This window comes from Hippocampus guttulatus, chromosome 8 (genome assembly GCF_054856545.1).
Source record: "Hippocampus guttulatus isolate MCC_2025c chromosome 8, RoL_Hgut_1.0, whole genome shotgun sequence".
Classification (NCBI taxonomy): Eukaryota; Metazoa; Chordata; class Actinopteri; order Syngnathiformes; family Syngnathidae; genus Hippocampus; species Hippocampus guttulatus.
Genome location: NC_141268.1, coordinates 17,308,358 through 17,320,003, shown reverse-complemented (window position 1 = coordinate 17,320,003; position 11,646 = coordinate 17,308,358). Strand labels below are relative to the sequence as shown.

General features: G+C 40.7%; 3 protein-coding genes across 4 annotated transcripts; 2 read left to right on the top strand and 1 right to left on the bottom strand.

Annotated features, from left to right (window-relative positions):
• The first annotated feature begins 1 nt into the window (after nt 1).
• On the top strand, nt 2-4,678 carry b3galt6 (UDP-Gal:betaGal beta 1,3-galactosyltransferase polypeptide 6). The gene is made up of 2 exons (XM_086117235.1): nt 2-1,040; nt 1,952-4,678. Exon 2 carries the CDS (start codon nt 1,962-1,964, stop codon nt 2,979-2,981), a length of 1,020 nt encoding a protein of 339 aa, XP_085973361.1. The 5' UTR covers nt 2-1,040; nt 1,952-1,961; the 3' UTR covers nt 2,982-4,678.
• Nucleotides 4,665-8,192, bottom strand: LOC147201536 (axonemal dynein light intermediate polypeptide 1-like). 2 transcript variants are annotated; one of them, XM_086117238.1, is made up of 6 exons: nt 7,954-8,192; nt 7,095-7,234; nt 6,861-7,030; nt 6,733-6,791; nt 5,796-5,960; nt 4,665-5,719 (listed from the first exon to the last, which is right to left on the bottom strand). In XM_086117238.1, exons 1-6 carry the CDS (start codon nt 8,032-8,034, stop codon nt 5,684-5,686), a joined length of 651 nt encoding a protein of 216 aa, XP_085973364.1. In that variant the 5' UTR covers nt 8,035-8,192; the 3' UTR covers nt 4,665-5,683. The 2 variants fall into 2 exon arrangements, with proteins under 2 accessions (XP_085973364.1, XP_085973362.1); XM_086117236.1 differs by having other exon boundaries at nt 6,613-6,791; nt 7,954-8,190.
• Nucleotides 8,193-8,422: 230 nt separating this feature from the next.
• Nucleotides 8,423-11,634, top strand: tmem167b (transmembrane protein 167B). Its single transcript, XM_086117240.1, has 3 exons — nt 8,423-8,630; nt 9,245-9,376; nt 10,725-11,634. Exons 1-3 carry the CDS (start codon nt 8,621-8,623, stop codon nt 10,805-10,807), a joined length of 225 nt encoding a protein of 74 aa, XP_085973366.1. The 5' UTR covers nt 8,423-8,620; the 3' UTR covers nt 10,808-11,634.
• Nucleotides 11,635-11,646: the final 12 nt, after the last annotated feature.

Here is an 11,646-nt window from a genome sequence, read left to right as displayed (position 1 = left end):
TTTTTCCGGCTAATGGTACACATTAGTAAAATGTCACCAAATGAGCTTCCGGTTATTCATGTCAAAGTAAAATCAAAATGACCATATCTTGAAACGTAGTTCTGGCACGTGGGTAAAGCCTGTTTGTTTACATTTAACTGATTCCATCAACCTTTTTTTCATATTCCGTGATTTATATCCATATAACTACTAACAATGGCAATAACTGTAGCTGGACAAGCATAAAGCATTCCCTTTTGACAGCGTATCTTGTGTTTTGCATTGCTTCCTCAAAGCTTTATGATTTATTTTTGGGAAACCGACATAGTAGGAGACAATTTAGCAAAACAGCTAACAACAAACAGAGTAGTACGGCGGTTTAGTTAACTAGGAACGACTTAGTAAGCAATTTTTATTTACAATATGATGTTATAGAGGCCAAATACAATTAAAAATTCAGTTGTTCAGTCTTAATCACATAAGATCTAAATTTGAGGGTAAACCGGTTGCTGCACTCCCAAGCAAATGAATGAGGCAGTGATGAGATAAATATCTAGTTCCATTTTCCACATCCAATATGACGGCAACGTTGACGTACGTCTTTGGTAAAATGCGTAGTCGGTCTCTTATTATACGATCACGGATGTATCGTGTTAAATCTGCCTCCTCTCGCTTTCTTTTTTTTAAGACAGGAATGTGACCTTGTAATTATACACACATCTAGGCGATAAAGCATGATCCTAAAACATGCCATATTTGCGTTCAATTTTATTTTTCTCTTTATGGGGCTACGTTTCCGGTTTCCCCTACATCACCACCTTGCTCATTGCGTAGAGGAAAATCAAAATATGACGTTTGGCCCAGTGTTGGCCCTTCGAGTTTAAACCATTCTATTTGTGTTTCGTTTTGTCGTCGCCCAATTTACGCACCATGAGTGCTTTTGCTTTTTGTGGAGACTCTTTGCGCAGGGCGTCTGGACTCGGTAGCCAACGTCAACGTTAGCAAAGCTGCACGGCCTGCTGTGGCTCGACTATTCACGAACTGGCCACCTTCGTACTCAGGTAAATACAAGAACCAACAAATCTACCATCATGAACTAAATACATTCATAGGGCTATAGCTGGAAATAACAAACACGTAAACAAAGATAAATACTATACAGTACACAGGCGGTGTTTCTTCGTTAACAAGCTGAGAGGCTAGTTACTAAAGTAAATGTAACATCATCCTTGTCCAGCCACCAAACCATAATCCGAGGAAGTTAGGGCATTTACGCAATTTTCTTTTGCAATACTGATAGAATAAATGTATTGCATCTGATATTGAATGACTGTATTTCATTATATGGCAATGGAGTTCATTTAATATCAATTATGAATCAACCCGTATTGTTTTGTGTTTTTTGTTATTGTAAAGTGTCCTTGGGTGTCTTGAAAGGCGCTTATAAATAAAATCTATTATTATTATTATTATCAGTCATCACTGATTTAATATGCAGAGCAGGCTCTATGAGGATGGTGTTAGTGGTGTTTCTGTAGCTCTTTAAGAAATTCTACCTCTTAATGGCACTGGTCACTTTTAAATTGTTTTTTTTTCTTCACTCAATTCATTATTTTACCATTTAATTTGCCATGATGTATGTAAAAAAGGGACAAAGCAGTTCCATGGACTGCAAAAATTGCCGGTACTTGACGCCTCCTCCAGGAAGGTCTATCATTGCCTACAGATTCCACAACATGACAGCAAAACAATACATGAAGCTCCTCAACGTACCTCAATGTAGTTCCTGATTTACGTAGATGTAAAACTCAGTGTCTGCATTTAAAGCACATCTTGATTGTTTCGTTTCAAATCCATTGTGGATTTGTACAGAACTGGAATGGTGAAAATTGTGTCAATGTCCAAATATTTATACCGGACTGTATGTTTTGATTACATGACCACAAATGGGTTTTTTTCACCTCTATGACAGGCTCAGCACCATGAATTTGGTTCGTCTAGTGTGCCGCCACAAGACTGCGCTGTTCCTGTGCACTGTGTCCACTTTTGCTGTGGTCCTTGTCTTCTTGGCCAAATGTACCTCAGAAACCCTGAAGCAAGGCCATGCTGATCCACCGGGCTTTGCCCCGCGTGCCAGCGCTTTGCACCCCCGTCCAGAGCAGCATGACCGATCCGCCCTTTCCAAAGACATGTCAGCATTCCTCGTAGTCCTCATCACAACTGGGCCCAAGTACACAGAGCGCAGGAGTATCATCCGGAGCACATGGCTGTCCAAGCGGGACTCAGATGTTCTGGCCATGTTTGTTGTAGGAACTCTGGGGCTTTCCAACGAAGACCTTCAGAACCTCAACGTCGAGCAAGGACGGCACAAGGATCTACTCCTACTGCCTGACTTGAAAGATTCTTATGAGAACTTGACCATGAAGCTACTGCACATGTACTCCTGGCTGGACCACAATGTGGACTTCAAATTTGTCCTCAAAGCAGATGATGACACATTCGCTCGCTTGGACCTTCTTAAAGAGGAGCTGCGCGGGAAGGAGCCCACTCGCTTGTACTGGGGTTTCTTCTCAGGCCGAGGGCGAGTCAAGACAGCTGGGAAGTGGCGGGAAAGCTCTTGGGAACTCTGCGACTACTACTTGCCCTACGCACTAGGCGGTGGCTACATCCTGTCGTCCGACCTGGTACGATATGTGCATCTTAACGCCGGCTACTTGAAGATATGGCAGAGTGAGGATGTGTCTTTGGGCGCATGGCTGGCTCCGGTGGATGTTCGTCGGACGCACGACCCGCGCTTTGACACGGAATATAAATCGCGCGGTTGCAACAATAAATATTTGGTGACACATAAGCAAAGTCTGGAGGACATGCTGGAGAAGCATCAGATGCTGCAGCGTGATGGCAGGCTCTGTAAGGAGGAAGTCAAGCTGCGACTCTCATATGTGTACGACTGGGGTGTGCCCCCCTCGCAGTGCTGCCAAAGGAAGGAGGGCATTCCTTAATTTATCTCCCTGTCACTCATCTGAAGTCGACATCCAGTCCCTATTCAAGTCTTTTCTCATTGTGTTTACACTACAAGCCCCATTGTAGCTTTGTGTTCTCCTCATAAATCACCAAATGATTGGATTCGATTTGAGTGGATAAAAATTGAGAACATTTGGGGAAATGGAAGAAAGGTATCACAAGCTTGTACAATTTTGTGAGGTATCATGATGAAAGCACACAGTATTATATAGGTGATGCTTTTTTTTAAGGCATTTTTCCTTTTCTACAAATTAAGCGCTCCGAGATCCTTGTGAGGATAAGCGGATGATATTAAGAGCCTTGTCCCAGTGCACTTTTTTTCTCATTAGTAGGCCGACTTCAGCATACATGTTGACTAATAAAGCAAAAGTGACAATTGTCTGCTATTGGTACGACTAGTGACATTCTAATCTACTAACCAACGTCAAGCACGTCTCTCTGAAATGGGCTTTCGCTTGTATCGTGCTTTTCCACCTACACGGTTCTCAAAGCACTTTACACTTGACTCCTCACTGCCCTACTGATGACAGGAGCAGCATCAGCAGCAACTGGGTTCAATATCTTGCCCAAGGACACTTCGACTTGGTTACAGGGGGCGGCGATCGAACCTATAACATCTGGGTTGCGTGATGACCACTATGCCACTGAGCAATGCCACCCCGCTTATTGGTACGAGTAGCGCCTGATGTCAAGAGATGGCACAGTTTTGCCTCAGTCGTAACGCAGTCCTCCCTCGAGTATGACAAAGTTGTCCTACAAGTGAGGACAGAGATCATACTAGTATGTGGACCTTAAAGCGGGCGTTTGCATTATTAAAACTAGTAAGAGTTTCACTAATGTTGTTGTCAAATTCGCAGAGAACTATCCAGCTTGCAGCAGCACTAGCAATGCTAAGCTAGCATTCACACTGTCAACAAACCGTTGGTATCATGACTTAATGAAAATGTCTGCCTTCAGTCGAAGCCTTCCTCAACCTATGTCAATACAGTCCTTGTGTTATACATTTCCTCCCGTTGAACCTCTTCCTAACATTTGTACAAACTTTAAAATTTGTTTGAGGGTCTTTCAGCCTGGAGATTCATACATTCCATTATATTTTGTGATTTTTAAAAAAATATATTTGTATTTATTGTTAATTTATTATGCAGTAAGCACACTGGTTGTTATGCCGGCATATGAGGAAGCACAGTGAATTTGTATTTCTAAAATTATGATTAGAGGTCCACAAGGTTTCCTGCAAATTGAGTGGTACAGCGTGTGAAAGACAAAATGGTTGAATGTGTTTTGTTCAGTTGGCCTTCTTGGTTCTTCATGAGGTCAGTCGCATGTGCATAGGGTGTGATGACAAAGGACAGACTAAGTCAACACGTTTCTACAGCACTGTGCAGCATCGTTGCTGACTACAAACTCAATGTTAGAAAGGAGACCAATGCCAGCAGGTCATGTTTTATTTATTTTTTTGGTTGTGATTTTTCATCTCGTCTGATGTTTTCTAAGTTTACATCACTCTGTGATCATGCAACACATGTTCCAAAACATCTAACAACTGTGACAATAAAGTGGATGATGATATGTTTTTAGTACTATTTTGAACTGGTTTTGTGTTTTTGTTTTTTTAATTGTACATCATCCTCCCTGGATATGTTATTAAAATGATGTTGTTTTGTCGCATGTATTCGTTGTCTGGGTGGTTTATATATTTCCAGCTTGCAACAACAATCGGTCGTTTGTATTAATAACTAAAATGCATTTTATTTATACAGTATAGGTAACATTGAGGACAGTGAAGGTTACCTGGCAGTAATAAAAATGATAAACTGCTAGACTGATTGACATTTTCAGTATCCAAGCATTTCTACGTCATGCTGTGCGGAGTACATTATCAAAGTGCCCTAGCTTAAAACTGGTAAAGCCATCTGCACACGGTGCACAGCCCAACAGCCTGGGTTCTCCTGGAGGCAAGAAAGTTTTCCTTTCCTTGTGTCTACATCCACGGGGACACCGTGTGACCACACAGCACCCCAGTGAGCCATCGGAGTAAGTCGGACAATTGTGTATGAGTGGCTATGTCACCTAAATCCTGTAAATGTATTTGGAATGTGTGTGAAGGCCATCCTCAACGAAATGTGCATCAACACGGCAAAATTCAGGTTCGGATGCAATTGATTTCTCACCAACGGCCATTTTTCCTGAGTTGAGCAGGTGTGTCTTGCAACCACAAAGTGGGCAGGAACATGAATGGTAAGTGACAAATTGACGTCACGATGGCACCAAAATCAATTCTGCTCGTTTTTTGCAGGTCTTTTCCTTTTAAAGGCTATTGCATGCAAACGACAAATTACATAGATGCACAACTCAAATCATGACAAAGTCATTTTGACCTGTTATGGGTAAAGCAGTGGAAAATTTGGGTTTTGAGGGTATGGGACCTTTAAAAGGGAAACCACATTTTCGAGGTCCATGATAAATGCTAATGCAAATCTTCTATACTGCAACACCTGTAAAGTTTGACAGCTGTGTTGAACTCAGTCAAGCAGCGGTCATCATATGTTTACAACTTTGACCTTTTCAACTTCAGAGCTGACTTCAGTAGCGTAACATCCTCAAAACAGGTGTCGAAAAAAAAAGAACAAATTTTGCGATGTTCAGCGGTGAGACATTTCAATCCATGCTGGTGAAATTACTTCTTTGCCATGAGGAGCCCCTCCAGTTGGACCTAAACAGAAGGACATGTAAGAATGAGAAAATAAGACAATAGTTGCAATGCTTGCTGTATTATTGTGATGCAAGACCTTGAGCTGCTGGTTGTTTTTCCTCAGGGTCTGAATCTCCTCTGTGTGCTTCTTTTCCTGCGCTCGCTGTTTTTCACCTGCCATTTTTTTCACATCCACACATTTCTTTTTTTGTTGTTGCAGTTGCTCCATCAGCTCCTCTACTAAATTCTCCAAATCTGAAATCTATACAAGTAAAAAGAGACAAAGCAGCAATAGAAGTACCCGAAATGTGTTGATGAAACTTTGATAGCTTACAGTACATCCACTACTCACAGAGAGGTTGGGATATTGGGCTTTCGGGTAACATTTCATGATTAACCTCAAATGCTGTTCAATATTTCAGTAATTTCACAAAACTTTATTTTCTTTAACAGGGAACTGAGCAGCAAAATTCACAACAGGTGTTTGATCCAATCAATACATTTCTCAGGACATCCACTTCTATGCTTTTCTGTGACTCCTCCAGTCTCTGTCTCTCTATTGCAACCTTCTGATGACTTTCTGTGACACTCGGAGCTCAGTGGCTACTTCCCTCTGAGAACATTGTTTTGAAGCCTTGCGAAACTACTACGTGTCATCTTAGTCTTATGATGTCGAAATTTGAATAGCATGATGACAAAGACTCCATTGGATCAAACATTGTGTATTTAGCTCTTTGCTATAGAAGCTTTGCAAAGGTTTGTGTAATATTGAAGCGTTGGGCACATGAATCCAACAGTTTCGAGGTGATGAAATTCGATCCACCAGCGAAGGCTACAGATTAGGTTCATCCTGAAATTTAATCCGAAAGCTAAATATGCTTAGCTTTCTGTGTTTTGTAGTTCTCCATTCTTACTCTGTCCTTCAGGGCCACCTTGTCCTGTTCATCATGCAGGGCTTTCCTCATGCCAAAAACCATACTGCTCTCATAGAACGCTTGATAAGCAGCAATGGTCATTTGGATCTCGTCTCTTACCCGCAGCAACAGGAGGCCCCTCTCGACACAAATGAGGACCACCTGTCTGATCAGTTCATCTAACGAATGACAAAAGTAGATATAAAACTGGAACACAACCAAGTGAAGTGTACGCATCGAGTCCTTACCAAAGCACTCGGTGTATAACTGCCTTCTCAGAGGACAGATTCCAGTCTCCATGGCACGCGTTTGCAGTAGCTTCTTGTCTAATTCTTCCTCCAGATTCACCACATCCACTCGAGTGGATGGTTCACTGCACACTCTCTGAATCCACTCTTTGTTTGCCTCCTCCCATTTCCTGTCAGGGGGAGACGTTAATAAATAACAGTTTGGTGACACTGACTGAAGACTAATTTGGATACCTGGGTGGAAACATGAGATTGAGAATGTCCTCATTTTTCTGCTTGATATCTTCAAGCGTGGCTGTTATGGATTTACGAGGACGTAGCAAAGACTCCGCAGGCTGATGAGGTTTTGACTTCAGGACTTTTGTAGGACGTCCCTGAAACAAGAAATGTTTGTATTTAAAATTCACTTCGACAAATTTGAGCCAGGCCCGGGCCAAACGTGCACCAGATTTTTGTGCCGAATCATGAACTATAGTTTAGAGCCAAGAAAAGTTGTGCAGTTGTGAGGGACCAAAATCTTGCTCGGCCAAGTTATAGAATGGCTGGAGCTAAGCCAAGTGTACTTGCAAGACAATAGCTATACAGTATGCTTTGTTGGCATTATGAATGTTCAAAATTTTACAAGCAGACTGAAGTTGCATGTCAATTTTGAATTAATCAGTCAGTAGGATATTGTTGCCAATAGTAGACCATGTCATAAACTTTTGGACGGCGGTTCAGTGATTTTGACAGGTGACTGGTGTAGTTTGCCTCGTTGTCTTGTGCCTCCTCAATGTAGGGGGCATTTGCTTTGCAATTGGCTATTGACTTACTGACTATCGACGGCCCCCCACCCCTCAACAATAACAATAAGACATGAATGTAATACTAGCAAAGGCAAACTTCGGAAATTATGCGTTAATGCTGCTTTATTTTTTGACATAGGTTATATTGCTCCTAAATGGGAGCAAGAAAACCGTTGCACTATATTTTTAAATGTGGCTATAATGTCTTATAACATATGAACAGAGTATTTTGTGTATCTATATAAAAATCTGTCCTTACAAATAAATAAACAAAAATAATGTTTTAAAACCTAACTGGTATTACTCACCTTTGCTGATTTTTTATCTGCACTTTTGGGAACTAAAACTGGAGGATCATATCTGAGTAGAGATTCGGCCGGTGCATTCATTGTGAGCTCCAATTTTTTTTTTTTATTCTATATTTTCATAAGAAATTCCCCAAAACTCGGTCCCATCTCTCATTTTTATACCAAAACAACTCAATTTTGAGCGTCATTTGCGCCGCTTTTAAAGCATTGCATTACCTGGAACTGAGTTACAAAGGTTGTTTACTATTTGTAATCTTGCCACTTGCGAATACGTCACCAGCAGTGACATCACCGCTTGTCATTGACGGCGTGTTAAAAAAGAGACGTGATAAGGGAATATTTTCAACGGCATATAAATATAACGTTTAAGATGGGTCATGTGGAGTTTAGAAAAAAATCAACACACATTGTGGTAACACAGTGATTAAAAACGATTATTTTGCACGCATGTGTCTGTTATACGATGTTGCGAATGCTAAATTCCACCAGATGGCAGTCGTGCGCTATGGACGTCAAGCAAAGAAGTAAACGGAGGTTTGAATCCGGAAGCGTCAATCCAGTGACTGCGAAGTCGTTTTCGCAAGCTTCTCTTTCCCGAAACACAGGATGGAGGTTTGATGGACTTAAGTTAACTGTAACATACCGTCGATAAAAGGCCACTGCGAATATGACAAATGGTAAGTATTATTTAATAAAATGCGAGTTGAATAAATGTCAGCGGCAGAATACGGTTGTTACCTTGGTTGACGACAGCTAACGTCAAGTTAGCTGTAGACGTGGCCCCGGAGCTTTTGCTTCAGTTACCCAAGATGAGGCTGCTCTAACTAATTTATCAGTCTAGAATGGTTACAAGTTGTCATTTGAATCACATCCAACCATTCATAGTGAAATATTTTTTTCTTGCACACGGTTACATTGAATTCCGGTAACTATCTGCGACCAGCGGACTTGAAGAGATACTCCCTGTGTGTTTTTTTTTTCAACGGAACCCAAAATAGTGATGCTGTTGTACTGTATATATGCGCAGCATGCAACATTTTTAAACCCGTGCCTAACACTGTCGTTATCATGTCATCAACTTTTGTATTGTCAGTTCATTTGAAAACGTTTGAAGTGCTTTAATGATTTGCTCAGTAGCACTCTTACAATCACAAATCAAACCTACTCAAACGATTACATGAGCATTGATGATCCCGAAAATCTGCAAAAGCATTGCTTTGATGTCATCAACGTCAACACAGATTTTTGCTCTAAAAAAGTGTTGTGCCCCTTTTGTACCCTTGGTGCACAGTGTACTCTTTCGATGGCATCCTTGTGTTTGGGCTGCTCTTCATCTGCACGTGTGCATACTTCAAAAAGGTTCCTCGCCTCAACAGCTGGCTGCTGTCGGAGAAGAAAGGAGTGTGGGGAGTCTTTTACAAAGGTTGGTGTGTCTTCCACTGAAAATCACAAATGGTGCAAATAAATAGGGATTGCTTTATTGTAATTTTGCATTAAATTTTTTTTCACACATTAGCTTCTTTCAGTCCAGGGGAACATCAATTTGCAAACAAACCTGTTCAAAAATTAACGGTCTTCAAACAAGGTTTTCAAACACTTATTTCGGTTCAAATAATGAACTGTGCTTCCATTCGCTTGCAGTCAGAACGTGCAGATGATGTTCACCTCTCTCTTCGTCCAGACTTCAAGTTAAACAACATGGCTGATTTGTCCGATGCCTTGTCTAAAGTGTAGCAGGTGTTTGCATTAAACAAAATGGTGGTGGATCCATAAATAAAACCACAACCAGAGCGTGTGTCTGCTTGTTCTCGCAGTGGAGGGAAAGAAAGAAAGAATGAATGAGCCCTGAAATGAAGATAGGCCTGAGTAGAAACACAGAACGGCCTGGAGCCTCAAGCAGGAACGACATACATACGAAATGCTTGAGTTGACAAAATTTGAAACTTGAATTTCGCCAACTTGAATTTAGCATTCAGAGCCTTGTAATTATTGTGAGCATATTGCATTGTATATATTTGTATTACAATTCGTGTGAATTATTTTTTATATTTTAAAATATCTGTACATGTGTACAAATCAAAGTCTTGTTGTTCACACAGCTTATTTCTAATCGATTAGTACCTAACAGCTTAATCAAGGCCCATCATAGCGTGTCACTGAAATCGACATTGGTCAATATATAACGATGTACTTTTTTTTTTTTAAAATAATACACACTGCATTGAGATTCTGCTGGTGCTCCACTCTGCCTGGCCCATCCCCCTCGCACGCAAACACATTCACCAGCAAAGTGCAACTCACTTCTTCCCCCACTCAAACTCATTCGCTTGAGAGAAACGACTAGTGAAACAATTTTTTAAAACTTTTTATTATTATTCCATGATAAGCAGCGACTTTGTTAAACAATATAATACTCATTTAGACTTCAGTGCCCCGTGACATGATGTCCTTGTGGAAACAGACTGGTAAAGCACTCTCGGTTAGCATTGTCTTTTATTTTTCCATGCAGGTTTTAGGCAGGCTCATACAGTTTTAACATTGTGTAAGTTCCTCTGTAATAAAGATATATGCAATTGTTAATTCCCAATGTTCATCATTATCTAAGACTATTATATATTTTAAGGTAAATAATCTTAGTGAAAAACAATGATATGTAACTGTTAGCTCATATTACCACCATTATATAATAACATGCTAGTTCAGAGCCTACAGTCCTTATTAACCTCGTGTTACTATTCAATGAATTGTATCTTTTGATTCTTTCTTTGTAGCTGCAGTCATTGGGACACGGCTCCATATTTCTGTGGCAATCTGCTGTGTGGTCATGGCTTTCTATTTGATCTTCCTAAAATGATGAAACCGGACTAGATTGGGAAGCTTCGAATTGGCACAAGCGAGTGCTGAACCCGGTGAGGTCATGCCTCGTCCTTGCGGGACAACTAATGGACCATGTGACCAATGACGTCACCTCAGGTCATGGACTTGCTTTGAAAGATGAGTCTGCGCTGCCCCCTTCTGGTGACTTGGGGAGATAACGGCTCCCCCAAACAGATGAGGTCATCCTGAATCCACCCCTTAGTTTTATTGCGGAGACGAGAAGTGGGTGGGCCCTGTGGTGTCACTCTTGTTTTCAACTCATGCTGTTTTTGTCTTATTCATCCTCATCATTATCCTGGAGGTATGGCAATTAGTCATTGTATTGTTGGCCTCTGCAAGATGAATTTAGTTTTTGGGTGAGTAGTTTCAAACTGAAAATGATACATTTGTATTTTCCCCGGTTACCTCTGTCATGCTTCTTCAGTGACTGGATAAAGAAATAATATATGATGTATTTTGACACAATTGTGTAACCTTTCACCATATTCCCCACAAACCAGATGGATTTGAAACAGGTTCTTGCTCCTCACAACTCAGCCCATCTTAATTGTATACCGAATAATGTTATTTTTTAAAATCAGTCTAATGATTACTGTTACAAATGGATGTTTGTACCAATCGGACCAACATATATGTATATTCAATCTGCCTCAATATATGACTATAATGCAAAATAAGGACAGTAGTTATGACCATTTCATGTTATTGAAAGAAATGATTGGGGAGGGAGTGCAATGGAATCTTGAGGAAAAATGTTAGCAACACAACTTGTATGTTGTTTTTATTAAAAAAACAAAACAATTGTGTCAGTTTCCC

Excerpts from the sequence above, each read along its gene's own strand:
- b3galt6 (XM_086117235.1), top strand. The coding sequence starts at position 1,962 with ATGAATTTGGTTCGTCTAGTGTGCCGCCACAAGACTGCGCTGTTCCTG.
- LOC147201536 (XM_086117236.1), bottom strand. The coding sequence starts at position 8,034 with ATGAATGCACCGGCCGAATCTCTACTCAGATATGATCCTCCAGTTTTA. Across the intron at positions 7,031-7,094 it reads AATCTCATGTTTCCACCCAG|GAAATGGGAGGAGGCAAACA; the intron begins GTATCCAAATTA and ends TCCCCCTGACAG. Across the intron at positions 6,792-6,860 it reads GTTATACACCGAGTGCTTTG|ATGAACTGATCAGACAGGTG; the intron begins GTAAGGACTCGA and ends GTCATTCGTTAG.
- tmem167b (XM_086117240.1), top strand. Across the intron at positions 9,377-10,724 it reads GTGGGGAGTCTTTTACAAAG|CTGCAGTCATTGGGACACGG; the intron begins GTTGGTGTGTCT and ends CTTTCTTTGTAG.